The 20,356-nt window shown below is 38.4% G+C and overlaps 1 protein-coding gene across 1 annotated transcript in view; it reads right to left on the bottom strand.

Moving 5' to 3' along the window:
• The window catches only part of LOC120532052 (protein unc-13 homolog B-like), an 812,076-nt gene that overhangs the window by 110,738 nt on the left and 680,982 nt on the right, over positions 1-20,356 (bottom strand). The window contains exons 28-32 of the mRNA XM_039757963.1: positions 17,387-17,513; positions 17,195-17,291; positions 4,577-4,720; positions 3,707-3,784; positions 3,376-3,453 (exon numbers count right to left, since the gene is read on the bottom strand). Of these exons, the coding sequence (XP_039613897.1) occupies positions 3,376-3,453; positions 3,707-3,784; positions 4,577-4,720; positions 17,195-17,291; positions 17,387-17,513 (524 nt within the window). The remainder of the gene's footprint in view (positions 1-3,375; positions 3,454-3,706; positions 3,785-4,576; positions 4,721-17,194; positions 17,292-17,386; positions 17,514-20,356) is intronic.

Raw genomic sequence — 20,356 nt, 5'->3', positions numbered from 1 at the left:
TACACCGGCTGTTACAGACTGAAATCAAATGTATGTTTTTATTCTAAAATAGTAAGAATAAAAGCACCTCATTTCTCAAGACGGAGTCGTCGGGGATCAAACCCGTGAAGTTTTGATTACCAGTCAACAGCTGATACCATTGCACCACCGAAGCAGTCGTAGTAAATGTGTGTCAATGTCGCACCCGAACATGCGTTCTTTTTTTGAATAAAAGCGCACTTGTTCTATTTGTACCTTTTGTGAAAGTGTTTCTTTGATATTTGGACTTCAGGCTTCACACATTATTAACTTCATGTCTACATTTTGTCAATTATTATTAAAAGAAGAAAAATGTTTCTGTTTTAACAATGTGTTTACTGTACATAGATTGTTGTAGACACAGAACACACATGAAATGCATGTGTTCCAAATAACAATATAGTATTAATAAAAGGTGTGATTTTGCTTGACTTCTCACTGTATACAACTTCAAGCAACTTCAAGTAAACAGACTTGGACTGAGAAGACTGTGCACCGGTGGGTAATGTGATAGCAGGCTGCTTGCTGTTTGCTGCTTATCCACACATTTACAGGACAAAAGATGCTAATGGAGAGGAGAGAAGCGATTTAAGGTCTACGAGTTTTTTCATAGGCTCTGGTAATTCTAGTGTTAAAGTAGTTGACAAAATGCTTGGCAAACCAAGCACATGCCATATCAAAACTGTCTGCTTTCTTCCATTGTGTTAAAGTACATATAGTATATTAATACCTAGTGATAAAAATTTAAGTTACAAAGTATCATGCCCCACCCCCACCTTCTCATTTTTTTTTTAAACTTTGGATCTTATTCTTTGTTGCCAGGGGCTATAAAGTTACAGATGCAAAATTTTAGGTTGGGTCCTTCAGAAATGCAGATGACGATTTTCTGGGGCAAGGTTTGCACCTTTATATCAAGAAGCACAATCTTAGGTTTAGGTCACATTAAATGCTAAGGGTGCGTCTGGTCTATTTTCCTTTTTCACTGATAGAATTTTGAAATGAGTTAGGTAGCTTGATGCTAACAGTAGACCAAGCAGATTGTGTGGAAATTCTGAACAAAATAGGACCATGGAAGATGTAGTTTAATTGCTTACATTTTTATTTTCAGTTTTATATTGTTATATTTGTTGGATAAATATAATTTGTCTTGAATACGATTCATTTTTGTTCAAGCATATCCAATTACCTACATAAATTAATTAAATTCAGTAGTGTTAAGAGTCAAAGGATAGAGGAAGAGAATATTTAAAATTCGTGTTTCAGGAGATGAGAATTCACTAGGTAGAGAATAGCCTGGGTTTGTTGTATACTTTGACTTTTATTTGTAGCCTTAAGATTTGTTTTTTGTTTCACTTAAAATTGAGTATACAAGTAAGGGCATACGACTAAACATTTTTCTTTTAAAGTTGTCCTCTCTGGTCTGGATTCAACCCCCTGTTCTACCATTGTTACAGTGGAACAGACCCAAGTCTAAGCTTGTAGCTCTTAATCGCTTTGGGGAAAAAAAATAGTTTTTTGTTTGGTGGTGAAAGACATTTAAGTGAAGAAAGGACTGTGAAATTGGCGAGTAAAGGTGATGTCTCCACATTTCTGTAGATATTGTAGATGGTGATTTGTGACCTGGAGCTAAATTGTCAGATGATGTTCTTAATTCTACCAGTCAAATTATTAAGTAAAATGATCAAATACCTAACCACAGCAAGTGCCTTGATATTTAATGTAATGTGCCTTGTTATTTTAAGAAGTATTCTATTACTCTTGATCTCATGTTCTATTCAAAATTTTCTCCAGATTCTACAGGACATAAATATAACATCTCCTTACTCCCCAGTGGCACTAGTGCTTACAGGCATGCACATTTTCAATATCTAAATGAAAATGTAATATGTTGCTTACTGTGGAATCTCTCCAACAAGATCAACTCTTTTTCTTGGATGGCTGAACCTTGCTAAATCACTTCATCATCGATTATCATTTTGTCTTCAGATGATGCATTCCTTTGTCACACATTTTTAGCCTCTCTCTGGAATGCTACACTTTTTCCTTTGAATGCCTTCATCATCAAGTGTCAACAAGTGAAAAAAAAATCTATGTACAATTTTAGTACATAAATAGTTTTGTGGCTTATACTACTATATATGTAAATTTCAAACTAGGTCTGACTGCATGGCTCCATTAATGATTTACCTTTTATTCTTGCGTTCAAGATTTATTATTCCTTATTTAACCTCCTATTCAAAATGCAGCATTCTCTATTCTTTATATAAAGTAATTTCCAAACAGCTCAGGGTTTCTGTCAGTACTTTTACTATTTCACTTATCTTTGGATTTTATCTATTGTTCAAAATTTGCACTACAATGCACACAGAATGGCAATCTGTTTTGTTGATCAGGTTTATTCTTCTCTTCTTTAAACATCACAGCGTTACATTGATATGTGTTTAAGTGTGGGGGTATTAGTAGAATGTTTGCTAAAATCTTTCTTTTGCAGCTATTTTTCTAATTATATCTAGAAATTAATGTAAGTGGAAATGTGTCACAATATGATTATAGACTAAACAAAAATGTACTCAATATTTATGATATATCCATCCATCCATTCATTATCCAACCCGCTATATCCTAAAACAGGGTCACAGGGGTCTGCTGGAGCTAATCCCAGCTAACACAGGACACAAGGCAGGACAAATCCCGGGCAGGGCGCCAGCCCACCTCAGATATATGGTACATTACACTAAAAATAATTTCACATCTGCATTACTTGCACATTATATTGATTCAGTATTTCTCTAACTGCATAATTTACCAGCACAAAATGTCAGGCTCATTCACCATCGTGGTTTACCTTGAAGTTTAGAAAGGACTGAACTCTTTGAGTATGTCTTTCAAAAATGTTATGTTTAAGAAATTTCAACTACAGTTGGTCATAGACCTTCCAAAACAAACGACAAACATGGGCTTTGTTTTTAACTAGATGATATTGAAATGTGCTGATAAAAAGCATGCATTTAATGTAGTCTAATTGCACATGTAACTGTATTCTATTACTGTTATTTTTTTATATGACTCACTATTATAAAAATATTTAATAAACAAAAATATAACTAACTTTGAGAAAACTAAAAAAATATAAAATGCACCAACTTTACAATCAGTTAACTAAGTCTATGAACTCAACTGAATGTTATGCCATGCACATATTTTCTCAAACTGATCTAAGAAAAGTAATTCAAATTGTAAGCCCCTTAATATGCATGCAAAGAGATTCCACAGTAACAGTAATACATAAATATGGAAATAACTAAAATGTGTCTTAAAAGTGGAGTACCCATAATCTGAAATTTCAGCTCTACCAACCTCTTTTGCTCCCATAGCCTCAAACATCTTCTCCAGCTGAACTCTCAGCTGCTGAATATTGTTCATTAGAATACAAGGCTGTGAAAAAAATTAGCAGAGTTACAGTTTGTTGGCTGAACGAATAAAAAAAGCAAATATGAGGTGTCAAAATAATTTGCTAGATGAATTGGCTGTACTATAATCAACCACAGCATAGCTAATTAATCAGAGCCCTGACGATGCAAAACCCAAGCTTTGACATCCAACAGATAAAGATAAAGATAAAGATAAATGTTACAATGTGGGAATTATTTACATGTATATATTAATAAAATATAATATATATGATTACCAGCTTTTCCTTGTCACAGTAGGATTCAAAACTCTTGGAGATTATATCGGCATATTGAATAAGAACCTTTCCAATAGTCTGTAGAGAAAAATGCACCATGAAAACTGTACCAATGCAAAATGCAGAAAGTTTAAGTATCAAATGCACACTGGTTTGAAATACTATCATATTAAGCAAGAATGATAAACATCAACTATCACATCCATCTACTTACTTTCAATGCTGGTTATTATAGGGGGAAAAAACTGCAATGGGAACAAATTAGAATGGCAGTTACTAACTCTTCAAGGGTAATTCTAAAATATTCCCTACATAATATTTAACCCTTCTAAAACAACATTGTCCATTCCCACAGGTATCTTTCCAAAGTGTTTTGCCAGGCACAATTTAAGTATAAGCAGCCCATTAAGCTTCTACACCAGATGTATAAACAAATGCAACTGACTTCTATCAGTCAATGCAAGCTACAGAACAAGTAATAAAGTCCCCCTTCCATTCTCCTGGCCCTTTAATCCTTTCACTCAGTCAAGTGTCTTTTACTCTCCTAGTAGCACCTAAAGTACACCAATTTCAAAAATCCATGTGCTAGAATAGACTATGAACTTCCAGTACCACCAGTTCCAAAAGCAGGCCTAAACTAACAATCCCTAAAAGTCATGCACTGCCTTAGGACAGAAGCTACTTATGGCCCATTTAGTGACAGAAAATATACACTTTGGCTCAATAAACCTGATCTTTTTTGAGAGTTTACAGAGTAAGAAATGTTGACCACACAAAGGATTTGTGTAAAAGCATTTTTGCAACAAAAATGTGTTTGGCATAAATGTAGTCAAAATATGTTATAGTGAGTCTTAACAATGTAATGATTACCTTTGCAAACCTCCTGTTGTAATATCCAAGGATGGTAGGGTCAGGGCATTCCAGCTTCCTAATGATCTCATAACTCTGGTTAAGCTGCGTAAACACATCTACTACAGAGCAGGAGAACAGGGCATGCTCTGAAGTCTGTTGGAACTGTGTAGATGAAATGAGTAAATTTGTTAGTTGAGAAAGACTCGATAATTGTAAAAGTGTGAGCAACATACAAATGAAAATTCTCAATGGTTTGGGGTCAATAGAGCTATGGGAACAGACTGTAAGAGGAGATGCCCCGCTAATATTCTGGCATACCATCAACAATTCAAAGCTGGTTCATGATATCAAAATGATATATTTACTTTCATTTTAGACATGCACAAGAGGGGCAGACAAAGGGAAAACACAAAAGTACAAAATGTCCTCTGCTTCCATGGATGTTCCATAACAGGCATTACCATCCATTAGATTGGGCGGCATCCTCATTTGGTTACCATTCAAGTACAATAAAAATCTCTCCCTTTTCGACTCTTGTCTCTCTCAAAACTGTCCTCATTTGTTCTCTCCAATGAGCCTTTGTCTATACTCATTTCATAAATTGCATTTATATTCAGTTATTTGGCTGACATCTTTATCATAGAGGAATTAAAACATTTGAGATACAATTGGTTTTGTTTTTTTTTCCAATTGGTACACAGGCAGGTGAAGCAACTTGCTCATGGTCACACAATGTCAGTAGCAAGATTTGAACCCACAACCACAGATTTTGAAGCCTTAACCACTACTTTACTGCTTAGACCCTGTCCCTAGGATTTTTTTCAGGGTCAGAGGAAGCCTTCTTTGGCTACACAAACTCCAATCCAGTGCTTTCTCTGAAAGTGCCTGATTTATTTGCATTCCTGAATACCATGATAGGGTTAAAATTGTTCCCTTTGAATCTGACAAAGACCACATACTGCCCTCTAGTGGACAGTCAGCCTTCTAGTCACACCCCCTCAAGGACTTTTTTTCTGTTTAAAAATATGGCAACATGATCCCAGCAAGGTACTATTTGGAGGCCTTTCACCAGCCCTCTAGTCTCCCTTTTTACCCACAGAATAGAGAGTCAGCCAGTACAAGAATGTGATGTGCTACATTCCCGCTGTTAAGGCTATAATCCCTGTAGCCCTGCAATCAACCTAGTCACTCTTCTCTGGACTTTTTATAATGCTGCTATGGCTTTTTTGAAGTCTGGAGACAGAAACTGCACATAGTACTCCAGATGAGGCCTTAACAGTATGTTATAAAGCTTGAGCATAACCTCCTTGGACTTATACTCAACGCATTGTGCTATTCAACCTAAAAACAGAATCTGAATACTGTCTGGAAATTGATAGTGTAAAGTCCACAAAGACTGCTAAATCTTTCTCATAAGATGTACTTTTTTCAGATCTTCCATTGCATATTCAGACCCAACATTTTTACTGTCTACATTCAATATTTTACATTTACTGACATTAAATTTTATCTGCTACAAATCTGCCAAAGCCTGTATGCTGTCCAAGTCCCTCTGTAATAGTTCAGATTATCTGCCAATCAACCTATTTTGGTATTATTTGCAAACGTAACCAGCTTGTTACTTACTGTATATCCCTATCCAAAACATGTACTGTATCTATATTAAAAGTAGCAGCAGCCTGAACATTGGCCCCTGTTGAACACCACTCTTAAAATCAGCCAATTCTGATTTTGACAAGGGTTAACCCACCATAACCCTCTGCTTCCTGTGTCACAGCCAATTTTGCACTGATCTACAAAGATCACCCTAAACTCCCACTTTTAGTTTGATGCCCAACCGCTCATACTGCACCTTATCAAATGCTTTCTGAATGTCAAGATAAATACTATCATCTGCTCCACTTTGATCATACCCTTTTGTTGCTTCCTCATAGAATTCCAGCATGTTAGTAAAACATGACCTCCCTTTTATGAACCTATGTTGACTGTTTAGTAAAACTCCTGTCACTACCTCTCTCTTTCTGGGAACTAGTTTTGAGGTGGCCCATTGGGGCTCCACATCCTTGCCTACGACCTCAGAATATTCAGAGACATTGTTCAGCTCCGAAAGGACCTGAAATCCCAGTTCTTGGTTGATGCTACCAAACAGTGTGCACCCTTTACCTTATGCCTTGTGACCGTGGCCCACCTATCTCTACCTGTCTGGTATGGAATCTCCTCTCGCACCACCTTAGGTGTACACCTATACCTCTACTACAACATAATGTAGTATGTTAGGTAGTAGGTAGGTATGTTGTGTTATAGTCTGGAAGATATTATTGCAGTCAGTATTTTTTTAAATGCATCTTTATTTAAAACAGTACAATATTTTTGTGAAGACGCAACTCTCTTCACCACAATGTAGGTGTATATTAGCCCTTATCAGCTTCTTGCAGGACAGTTTATAGTTCCTCCCAGAGGTGTCCTAATGTGTATAATTAACTGTGCCCTGTCCATCTGTGGTATTATAAATAAAATTTTGAGAAATGGCACATATCTGCATCCTTTTCTGGTGCTCATGAAGTAGTGTAGGACAATGTCAGCGGTCACTGGGTGACACGTCTTGCGAGGATTTCAGATAGTGCTGGTTTGCGTCACTCCTCGACGGGCTCTCAGGGAGTTGTATCAGCAACTGCTCATCCGTTTACTCCATAGGCGATTGCTTTCTGCAGAGGGTTTTGAGGCAGCAAGATAGGGCACAGCAATTAATCCTTAAACACTGCATTTGTTTTACATTTGTTTTTGCTTCTTTTGTTGTCAGCTTAAGAGGCACAGTTGAGGAAATCGTGTGCAGGTGTCAGGAAGCGTACGTAAATGACAACTAGCGCCATCTAGTGAATAGGTGAGCGTGTGTGTGCAGATAACTCCCTGGTTTAAAGGGGCACAAGCCGAGTGACAGTGGAATAGGTGCTTAGGACCCTTGTCAGCTGATTGTTTGGTCAACTTATAAAAGCCTTTTGGGAAAGTAGCAAGGGGGAAAAAAGGATAAGCTGGGTGTCTGTTAATAACAGAAATTTGTAGGGAGGAAACCACCCTGATGGAACAACAATTTGATAGTTGCAATTTTCACAGAAAACTTTTTGTTTTGTTACTTGAGATATTTTTTTTTGTGCATTTTTAGAACATTCTATAAGCTGTTGGATTTTTATCCTTTGACTTTTTGCTGTTTTAGCCATTTATTGCACAATAAATTGTACCTTTTGTCAAATTGCACTTCTGTGTCTGCATCTCTTACTGTCCCACTGACCTCGGTCCCTCTATCAAGGACTTGGGGTCTGCCAGTTTTACCTGTTAAGGATCCAAATGCCTGACAGTTTTATTTAAACAAAGATTGTAATTTTTTTAAAAAGTGCAAATCACCCTGTTAATAATGTCTGCCTATATAATATGAGAAGGAAAATGTACTTTCTTTCCATTTAAACAGTGTTATTTTTTATTTAAACAAACTATGCAGATTTATATTTAAACAAACATGTAACTGCAATAGCAGCCTACAAATAACATATAACAGATAAATAAAAAAGTATAAGTCAAGATGCAACTCTTTATAAAAATAAAACAGATAAAAAAATTGTGCTGCAGATGTGGAATGTGAATCTGATAAGCAAGTGTAGGGACTCAGCTGAATAAAAGCATCCAGGAGATTTTATTTTAAGCATATTGCTCATACCTGAAAATTTAACAATTATCTTTTTGAATTAATAATGACAATTAGCCTCATTTAAATTTCATGGCTCTCCTTTATCATTTGGATTGAAAGTGAAATAAGTCTCAACCACCAAAACTATATCAGAATTTGAAATAATAACCATATTTAATGTCAGTGCTTTTATTTAGTTGTGGCTAAACACACTGCAAATGTAACTAAAGAAAGAAACAATTCAATCATTACTATAATTTATTGCTTTCTGGAGCACTGGGCAGCTTCTACAGAGTGAGCACAAATTCACTGGTCCTGATTACTAAATCCAGGTAGCAACAGTGACATGTAAGTTTTGTTTCAAGTGTATTCTTTACATTTTATCAATGTAGGGTTGTCTGACTCACTGTTTTAAATGTGCCCTTCCCCCCAAAAAGGTCTACATATTTAGCCTTCTACCAGCACAGGCCTACACTTGGTCATAATGGTGACTTTCCATGCCCCTGTACACTAGGGATGGGTGTAATGTAACCTTTTGTAAGTAGTGCCTGGAGGATTCAGTGTGGAGAAACTCTAGAGACAGCGTGTGTATTAACTTGTGGATTTTTCTGTGAGTATTTGGTGGCAGTCTGACGAAGTTGCTTCGGAAGACGGCATTAGCCGCGGAGCTCAGCTCAGAGCGAAATGAGGTAAATGGGAGGGGAGATGATGGCGTGACTCCCCACCGCCTTAACTGTCAATCCCCACAAACACAGTCTCGGAATTTGCATAAGCACACCCCTTCACCTGCAATTTTAACTTAGTTACAAAGTGATCAAAACTCTCGTTTATATCCTGCATCCTCTCATTAAACTAGTATCCCGCATTACCCGTGGGCATGAGAAACGCCAGCGGCAGCCTGTCTATGAACTTAATTTAAAGTTTAGGTTTACACCTTGCTTTCCTTCCGAAGTAGCAGCACTCATGAATATGGTAGTATATGTCACTCGCTCGCTTCTTATTGTTTCACTGCCTTCTCAATTATATAATGCATGTTTTCTTCAGCTTTTGGAGGTCTTCCTGGTTTTCTATGCACTGCGTTGACAGTCAGTTCACGTGATTACGTGGGAGGCGTGATGATGTCACACGAAACTCCGCCCCCCACGGCTTTCGAGCTCAACTCCATTACAGTAAATGGAGAAAAATACCTTCCAGTTATGACCATTACACGTAGAATTTCGAAATGAAACCTGCCCAACTTTTGTAAGTAAGCTGTAAGGAATGAGCCTGCCAAATTTCAGCCTTCTACCTACACGGGAAGTTGGAGAATTAGTGATGAGTCAGTCAGTCAGTCAGTCAGTCAATGAGGGCTTTGCCTTTTATTAGTATAGATGATTTTTATTTTTTTTTTCAGCTCTCCATTCACTTCCTTCACTTTCTGCTCTTAAATCATGCCAGCAGACAATTAAACATTTTATTTTTGCAGGAAACTAAATGTATTCTTTTTGACCCAGAAATGTTAGTTTTAGTTCAATTGTGGGCATCTTTCCTAATCCAAAAAATTAAACAATTCACAAATGGCAATGTTCATAACTGCTTCAGACAAAACTGTATAAATAAAACCGAGAATGACAAGAATTTAAGATATCCTCTCTCTGCTCCATTTCATAAATTAGAAACATTTTTGTTAAATGATAATGATAAAGTATACATTACTGATAATGTATACATTACTGTGAAGTCATTACTCAGTGAACTTTTCCAAATGATCTACCCAAGTCCATGATTCAGAATGTTTCTCTATACTTTATTCATAGCAATTTCTTCAAAATATTTAGAGTCCACACACATTTGAAAATGGATTTTAAAAAGGTGAAAGTAAATTACATCTGTTAAAGGAAAATAGTTTGCAACAGTGGCTAATGCACTGGAACTTATACTCTAAGTCCACTTGTTCAGTTCTTCACTCTGCCTCAATGTATGATCTTTAGAAAGTCATTTAACCTTCCTGTGCTCTCACCTAAAAATATGTATGTAAGCAATGGCCTCTAAAATTGAAACTTTCTTGGATAAAAGTGACAGCCAAATATAAAATAATAAACTGGAAGAATGGTGCATTTTTATGTTTTTTATTTTCAGAGGAGAATTAACTTTTACCTGTATTTTCTATTGGAGGCACATGAATGACAAACTATTATAGGGTTTTTGAATTGACACTTTATGATCTGCTTTTAAGAGTTGGTTGTTTGGTTTTGGAAAATACACAGTATAATATCTGTTGCTCAATTTTTATATGATAGATTATTTTAAATCTAGTTTCAGACATTCATTGCCATGTATAAGACTCTAAGACATACAGTAGCTTTCCTCATGGTATAGAGCGGTATTTCTCATAAATTCCCTCAAATTAAGAGCTAAGCAAAAATCTAGCTTACTGTCCAAGTATAATGCAGATGAACCTATTTTAAGTACCATAAATACAGAAATTAAAATAGATTCTCTTGGAAATTAATTAATATACATAAAGTAGTACAAAAACAGTTATTTGGTCAGTTTATGGAAAACAAAGCATGTATAAATGAGTAGTTTATTATTTTTACATTTGCTGAATGCAAAGAAGTTGGTTCACAATGTCTTATGTTTTTGTGGTGTCCAAAGTTCAGATGCCTAATGTAGGAAACTTGCTTCAATTTAGAAATGTACGTATGCCATTTCTTATGTAAATGTTGAATTTATAAAACATGAAATTGGCATAATGTTACAGCAAGTTTAAATCATCTGTAAATCCTATGTAGTTCTGTTGCACATTTCAGTGTTACATTCCAATGTATTTGAACTGATTATGAGTTAACTGATATGTTCTATTAATTCAGCTGTCTTCAACTTTCATAAGAAATTACACATAATGCACAAGCTTATTGGTAATTGCCTTTGGGCAGTTTTATTTATAAAACGAGAGTGCTGTGTGTTGTAGGACATAACAGGCAAAGGCAGCATTAGCGCTTTTGGAAGATATCACTAATAGCAGGTGTTAACCCCAAGCCGCCAGGTGGAGCCCTCCCTGCAGTATGGAGGTTCCCCGAAGACAAACAGGGCATCATAGACATTGAAGTTTTTATACACAGCCCTGCTGCATACCATGGGGGCGTCTAGGAGATGCTGCAGGGAGGAATAGTGTTTATTTATCCTACACCCCGGAAGTACGTCAGAGTCACATGGACAAGGGGAATGACGTGCTTCCGGGGTGAAGAGGACTTTGATCTGACCCGGAAGTGATAGAAGATCACATGGACTGGGGATCGGAAAACTTCCGGGTCAGGGACTATAAAAGGACTCTGGGAAATCCCAAACGGCGAGCTGAGCTGGGTGGTAGGAGAGCAACACGTCTGGGAGTGGAGGATTGTTTATTGTGATTGTTTTGAGTAAATTAATGAGTATTGTGGAGGAGAGGGTGCTTTGTGCACTGTGCTGTATTAATAAAGTCAACATTTTGACTTTTATCTGGTGTCTGGCGATTTGGACAAGGGTTCAAGGGAGTGATAGCTCCCCCTATCTGTCACACAGGCTATCAGGGATTGCAATGAATTTTTGCATCACAATGATGATTTGTCCTGGATATGACGTTAAACGGCATCTAGTCCTGCAAGTATTCTTCCAACTTGCAGGGAAACCATGGGGGTTGGTGGCAGGAATGGCACTCCAGCTGCCGTAAAAAAACTTCACAAAGCTCCGAGACTACAGAAAGGACTTCTTTTTGCTCTCCGCAGGAGTAGCTCTGCTGCAGCTGCCCAAAGGAAGGCTGCTCGCATCATGAAGGGGATGAGGGAAAGCCCTTGGGAGCCCCATTCCGGAAGAGTCGAAACCATTGGAGAGCCAACAGGGTCGGGTCTGTTGGGGATCAGAACTGGTGTGGTGTTGAGGCATCGCCTGCTGCATGGCAGCACTCGGGTCCCAATTTGAGGCGGCCCATACAGGTAGGTGCATGGAACACCTTGTCTCTCCAGTAAGATGATCATCTTCCTCTACTGTCGGAGGAACTGCGTAAACTCAGCATTTCAGCGGTGGCACTCTCTGAGGTGCACAGACCGGGGATTGGCCAGATCTCTGTAGGTGCATACATCTTCTGATGGTGTCTGATGTCACTCCTTTCAACGAGCGTATTATGGGACTCAGATTATGGCACTCCCTGGGTGCCTTGTCTGTTGTCTCAGTGTATGCTCTGACCGTGGTGAGTGATGTCTCGGTGAGGGAGACATTTTATTTGCAGCTTCACTTGGTGGTTGATGGGTGCCCACAAGGTGACACTTCTCTGGTCATGGGTGACTTCAATGCAACCACTGGCACTGACAGGGCTGGCTATGAGGATTGTCTCAGTCCCCATGGGTCTGGTGACTGTGGTGCAAGTGGCTCCATGTTCCTTGACTTTGTAAAAGATCAGCGGCTGCGAATTGCTGGACCCTGGTTCCAGTGCCCTGAACCGCATCGTTGGACTTGGTACTCCAATACTGGTGGTGCGGTGAAGGAGATCGATCATATCCTCGTGGGCAGACGCTGGAGGTTCTTGCAAAATTGGAGGGTCTACAGAAGTTCCCAGTTTGTGAAGTCTTACCACAGACTTGTTGTTGCTACTCTTAGGATCCAGCTTAGGTCCAGTTGGTTACCCCCTACTAGGAAAATGGGCCTGGACTTGGCCAGGCTCCAAGACCAGGCTGTTTCTAATGAGTTTGCACACAGTTTGTGTGAGGAACTTTCAGGTTTCGGTACGACTAAGGATCCTAATGTGATGTGGGAGACCTTCTGTGACAAGACCCTGAAGGCTGCTGAGGGTTGTGTTGGTGTTACCAGTGTTCCCAGAAGGAGGTGTTTCATCTCACAGGGCACCCTGGATATCATCAAGAGGAGTCGCAGTGCATGGCTCAATGGCAACTCTGGTCTGTACCGGGGACTGAGAAGGACGGCTGCGAGGGCTCTGAGGGCAGATAAAGAGGCGTTTGTTAGAGAAATCTGTGAGCAAGTGACACACCGTCTGTGGTCTAGCGACCCACGTCCTGCTTACAGAGGAATCAAAGCATTATGCACATTTGAACCTTGTCTTCAGAGAGTCGCAATCAGGACGGCTGATTGAAAGGACCTTACGGATGACACTGCAGTTGCACCTGCTGGGTTGGTAACTTTGAGCAGTTGTTTAAAGCTGATACTCCGGCTGGGACGTTGGATATCTCTGGGTCCACGGTTTTTGAGGCTGATCCTCCTCACTGAGATTACATTTGTGGTGAACCAGCTGAGGCGGGAAAAGGCTGCAGGGATCTGTGGTATCTGGGGTGAACTTCTCCAAGCTGAAGGTAAGGCTGTCCTCCTGGCATTGTATGCAATCTTTGCTTCCATTCGGGAGACTGGCATCATCCCAACTGACTGGAAAATGGGACTTGTCATCCCTACCTGGAAAGGGAAGGGTGATCGCCTGGATTGCAGCAACTACAGGGGATAACACTACTTTTGGGGGTAAGGTCCTTGCTAGGGTCGTCCTCAATAGGATCCGTGATCACTTGTTCACTTACCAGTGACCGGAACAGTCTGGTTTTACGCCTAAGAAGTCTACCATTGACCGCATCCTGGCACTAAGGGTTCTCATAGAGTGCAAACGTGAATATTGGCAGAGTTTCTTTGCAGCCTTTGTCGATTTTCGTAAAGCGTTCAACTCGATCGCGTTTGATCGAGCTGCCCTGTGGCACATCCTGAGAGTTTGCCGGATTCCCTCGAGGTTGCTGGAAATCATGGCCAGCCTGTACACTGGTACTGTGAGTGCTGTGCAGAGTGGAGGCAGGACCTCTGCGTTTTTCCCAGTTGATTCTGGGGTTCGTCAGGGGTGTGTTTTTGCTCCTACTCTGTTCAATGCTTGTATGGACTGGGTGTTGGGCAAGGTTGTGGGGCATCTGTTGATAAAGAAAGATTCATGGATCTTGACTTTGCTGACGATGCTGTGATCTTTGCGGAGTCAATGGAGGCTCTGATCAGGGCACTCAAGAGACTGAGTGAGGAGTCTGTGTCTGGACTTGCGAGTGTCCTGGATAAAAACCAAGATCCAGGCCTTTAATGACCTCTTGAGCACACCTCTTGAGAAGTTCAATAAAAATGTTCTAAATATATCACAGGTCTGTGCATACAGCCAGTGTCGACTCATGCGAGTGGTAATCTGGGCAATGCATGACAAGAGGAGGAAGAGGAGGTTGGGAGCTTGCGCTGATTACAGGACATTGCCACATCCACCACATGACGAACCACCCGGATTAGTATCTGAGTGCAATCGTACAATGGTTTATACCTCAGCATCACACTGCTCTCCACACTAAGCTACTGTCATTTGCTTAAACTCTTGGTATTTTCTTTTATTTATGACTCTACAGAGAGACCAACAAAAATAATATTTTTGCAGTTTTCCGTTTCAGTCAGTAATACCCCAAAGTTCACAGATGGTAAAACGAAGTGGCTAAAGGCAAATTCTTAAGTACATAGCTTCAAGTTGATTTGGGATTTATAAATGGAAGTCTGATTTTTTTTTTTTTTGCATACATCCTTTTTTTACCTTCAAGCATAAGTAAAATCTAAGCAAAGTTTTATATATGAGGCCCCATATCTGCAATTGTCAGTTTTCAGCTTGGTCATAATGCTGCTGCTCAGATCATGATAAGGGAGAACACTAGTGATCATTTCATGCATAATAACAGTTTCTAATTGTTAGATTTGGCATCAGTATCCCAACTGCACTGCTGGGTTAGGAACTACAAAGTAGCATTACGTTTCCACTTTCAGTTTGCTGTTGCAGCCTTTCTAAAAAAGTAAATAGTGGCCTTAGTAATAATCACTTTATTGTTGTCAACTCCATATAATGTATATTGTGGAGCTATATAAACAATAAAAATCATTACAAATGTATAACATAAAGGCAAGATAAATGGAAATCATTATTCCCAACCAGCCCATATCTAACTAATAACACTAATACTTTTAGATATATTCATGAAAATAATGTAGACAATTCTTAAGGTCATGATGTGAAACTCACATCATGCTATCTATGAATGAGTGCTTTCATGAAATCTGGTAGATGCAGTGGATTCAGAAAATATTCAGACCCCTTCATTTTCTGTATCCTTTATTGTGTTGCAGATTTCATTTTAAATAAATAATTTTTCTATTTTGCATTTATACATCCCTAAATTCTGACCATTCTCCATGTCCCTGCCATAGCAAGATTCGGCCACCATCATTCTTCACCATTGGGATGTAATTAGGCAGTTGCTGTACAGTGCCTAGTCCTTGCCAGACATATGGTTGGAGTTCAGTCAAAAGAGCTCAATTTTTGTCTCATCTGACCAGAGAACTGGTCACATGCCTTTTACTTCAGAGTGCCTTCAGTCTAGCTACTCTACCATAAATGCCTATTTGATGGGAGTGCTGCTAAGATGGCTGTCCTTCCGACAGGTTCTCCCATCTCAGCAAAGGAATTCCAAAGCTCTGTTAGAGGGACTGTTGGATTCTTGGACACACCTGAGACCAAAGCCCTTCTTGCCTGGTTACTCAGTTTAGCTGAACAGCCAACTCTAAGAATATTCCTGGTGGTTTCAAACTTGTTTCCATTTCACAATTATTGAGGCCACTACGTGTTTGGGAATGGTCAAAGCTTTGGAAATGGTTTAATACCCTTGCCCTGATTTACGTCTTATCACAATTTTATAATGGAGTTCTACAGATATTTCTTTGGATTTTATAGCTTGTTTTTTTTTCCTGACATGCAGTGTGAATTGTAGGACCTTATATACACAGGTGTGTGCCTTTCTAAATAATTTTTAATCAACTCAATATGCTACAGGCGGACTCCAATCAAATAATTAAAACAATCAGGATGGATATGACCACGATTTGGAATGCCACAGCAAAGGGTTTGAACACATATAAATACATTTCAGTTTATGATTTTTAATAAATTTGCAAATCTTTCCGAAAACAGGTTTTCACTTTGTCATTATGGATTATTGAGTGTAGATTGATGGCAAAAATGGCAAATTTATCCATTTAAAATTAAATCTACAAAATAGTAAAGTGTGCAAGAAGTGAAAAGTCTGAATATTTTGAAAATTCACTGTATGTTCCAGGCATTTATTATACACAAGAATTTTGGACAATGGAAAGGTGGAGTGTGATGAGTTACAAGAGATATCAGTGGCTTTGTGTTTGAATAGGTTTTCTTTCCTTGCCATGTGATCTGTATCATAGTTTGTTATGGAAAAGATCAAAACACGTCCGGTAAAGAATCTGTATAAAGGTCATAATTTCTTTTGACAGATATGTATGAAAAGAATTAAAGAATTATAGAATTCTCTCATGTTAAATATTAGACTTCGGTTTAGGTTTTTAGAAATTTTTAGACCAGTGTTTCTCAGCCTTTTTGTTGTAGTGACCCATTTTTTCCATTTAAGTTTCTTCTAGACCCAAAAAAAGTGGATGGGGTTCTTCCTTGCTGAATCAAGCACATCCATCAAAGCTGGTTTCCTATTTACTAAAGTTGGCAAGATTGTTAGCGCATTCATTGTCTGATGGGCAAATCATGCACATTCGTCAAAGTGTGTGGGGTAGGGTGTTTGGTTGTGGTGTGGGATAAGTGAGATTATCAGAGAGGAGACCCACTACTATTATAAACAACAGCAACTTGTGACCCACTAGCAGCAGCCCATGTCCCAGCCCAGCAGTCAAGAAAACTGTTTTAGCCTATCTTCTGAATCTTTTAAAGTAATTTAAATTGTTTACTTTAAACAACATCTTTTCTTAAAAATGTATAGAAATAAAATGTACTACATGCTTTCTCTTCATACATATCCTTAGTAAAGTGCATTTTGAAGCCATTACCTGGACTGATTCTTTAAATAAACAAACCGCTTCCACTTTATTGCCTTACACATTACTACTGTAAGTATACCAACCCCATCCTTCTTGTCTCGCTCCAAGGCTCCATGTAGGAATTCTAGTGAAACTTCTTCATTCTCATCCAGCCACTGCAACACAAATGGTTCAAACCACCTGGGGGCCAAAAAAGTCATTCATATTAGTCACAACAATTGTGAGACAACACAACATCCTAACCTAATTTAAATATTCCAGGCCATTTAACTTACACAGGATAGTCTGGGATGACACCCTTCACTGCTGACAGATCCTTTACATATTCATTGTGCAGCCACTTAACCTTAAAGTGCAGATTCATGTAATCAGCACTCTTGCATAATCTATGCTTTTCATGTTCTGTAGCAACAAACAAAAATTAAAAGTTAGTATTATGTAAAATGATTCAGTAATGTGAACTACAGTAAGTATCTACAAGGAGAAAAATGCATGCTTGGATGTGCAGTAGTGATAGTTTGAAAAACCTGAAATCATTAGATGAAGTGGTCAACTTTAGGACACTTTCAGGAAATCATATTTCCCCTTCTTATTTATCTGATGAAATACTTGCGTCTGCAAAGGTTCTGCTAAAATCCTTCAATTACCACTAAATAATATGGTTATTGCAGTATAGATCCAGTTGCCTTGCATTCATATATACATCTTTTATTTATCTTATTTAGGCTTTACCACATCTGATAAAAATTCACCTTACTAAAATTAAACTTTGACCACATTTTTTGCTTATACACTATGCTAAAATGGTGAAATCAAAGCAAACTTTATTGTTATCTCAACCATATACAAGTACAGTATACAGATAGACGAAATTGCAAAGCTCAGGGTCAACAGTATAACAACATGAAGTGCAAATAATAATTAAAAAATAAATAAAAAATAGAATTAAAATTAAATTTCAAATTAAAACACAAACAAGACAAGACATTGTGCAAAGACAAGACAAAGTTTTATATATTGACATGTAGTAAGCAATATGAACATTGATGCAATGTATGGTATTAGCAATCTAGATACATAAATATAGTCAATAGATGTGTAATAATTTTGTGAATTTCCCCTTGGGATTAATAAAGTATCTATCTATCTATCTATCTATCTATCATAATAAATAAATATTTATATAAATATTAATATTCAAAACATCCTCAGAAAGCTTCATCTTATGTGCTTGAAAAAGACTTGCATTCAAATACTGTTTTAAATAAATGGCAACTCCCCCGCCTTTTCATTTTTGCCTGTCATTCCTAAACAATGTGTACGTATCTATGTTATACTCATCCCTTCCTTATTATTTAGCTGCTATAAGGCATGCAGTTTTACTGTATTTGACCTTTAAGCAGTGGACTAGGACTTACTGTATATTTTACTTATATTATATTTATTTTTATACTACTGCCTGTCCCTTTATGCAAAGATTTAAACCTAGCCTGTCCTAAAGTTTTTGCCCACCCTCAACAATCTTCAACTAACATACTCTTGTGCCTCACCAATACATTGGCCTTTCTGTTCAAATTACAGTGGGAGAGGTCCAAAGAACTGACAGCCTGCTTTTATTTATGTTATTTTTTCCAATTTCACAGTGACAATTGGACCCTCTCATTCCCTGGTCACGAGCCCATACACCCTTACTGGAAGGTCTACTACCTGTGCAACTGGAAGTAAGCACACTGTAGGAGATTCTCTGTTTCTGGAGTAAACCTGCATCTAAATCCCTCTAATAACTGAGTCCAATACTATAACTACTTCTTTTTTCCGGAGACACCTCTTTACCTTGCCTCTGAATGTAATCCACCTATTTCTACCTCCCTTATGTGGAGTCTTCCTCTGCACCACTTTAGGAATGTACACAGTCTCCCTAAATGACACATGGGCAAAATTTTCCAGTTCTTTACTCTAATGCAGCCTAGCCACCTTCTAGTCCTCAAGATCATCAACCCTGAGGTTGTGTTGTTGGATCAGTTGACACCTCCTATAAATGCAGCATTTCTGGAAGCCAGCCTTGCTGAAGCCAGCATCCAAAAAGTACATCAGTCTATCAGAGTTGCATTGTATCAGCCACATTACAAAAATGTATTTTGGTGACAGTTAAACCCTTTTAAAATTAAATATACATTAATTATGAGATTAATAAACTATAGTACCTATTTATTACTTAGTGTCCCTCTCTAAGCCCCTCTATTTACTGTTACAGATGCTCTCACTACTACATTAAGCACTCACTACTTCGTTCCTCTGTTTACTAACACTATTTAAGCTGCCTATTGAATATGTTTTTCTCTCTATCCTTTTTATTTGTCGGTTTTCGTAAAACACATTATGTCCACTGCTTGCTTTCTTTCTAACCCAACACAACTATCAATAATATAACTGCTTAAATTTACTCCTTTTTAAATGTGCTCTTAAATTCTGCCATCCTCCCAGTGACAATATTTATTGGCTTATGTGCAATGTTCCTGAGTTAGCTAGCATTTCTTTAAAGCCTTCCTTTTTGAGAAATTTAATCACTTATTTGCTATTAACAGGGGGGGCGGCGGCATGGTGGCGCAGTGGTAGCGCTGCTGCCTCGCAGTTAGGAGACCGGGTTCGCTTCCCGGGTCCTCCCTGTGTGGAGTTTGCATGTTCTCCCCGTGTTTGCGTGGGTTTCCTCCGGGCGCTCTGGTTTCCTCCCACAGTCCAAAGACATGCCGGTTAGGTGGATTGGCGATTCTAAATTGGCCCTAGTGTGTGCTTGGTGTGTGGGTGTGTTTGTGTGTGTCCTGCGGTGGGTTGGCACACTGCCCAGGATTGATTCCTGCCCTGTGTTGGCTGGGATTGGCTCCAGCAGACCCCAGTGACCCTGTGTTCGGATTCAGCGGGTTGGAAAATGAATGGATGGATGCTATTAACAGATATGAATCAGCCAGTATATGCTGCACTAAATGAATTTCATTCAAATTTTATTTTCATGAAAATCTACAGTGATTGTACCCAATTATGAAACTATTACTATTTAGCCCGGAAATAGCATTCAAAACTGATCATTTAAGTTAGCCATCCCAAAAGTTAACCAGCAAAAGTGTCTTTATCAGGAGGAAAATTGACATTTCAATGGTGAATGAACAAGAAAAAAAAAGCTTTTCAAATGCTATCATTCCAAAATTCTAAGCTAAACTCTCTGACCTGCAATGAAAGAGTCACTATCA

The sequence above is a fragment of the Polypterus senegalus genome, chromosome 7 (assembly GCF_016835505.1).
Source record: "Polypterus senegalus isolate Bchr_013 chromosome 7, ASM1683550v1, whole genome shotgun sequence".
Lineage (NCBI taxonomy): Eukaryota > Metazoa > Chordata > Cladistia > Polypteriformes > Polypteridae > Polypterus > Polypterus senegalus.
The sequence above is the reverse complement of the archived record's forward strand: the minus strand, read 5'-3'. Positions and strand labels throughout refer to the sequence as shown.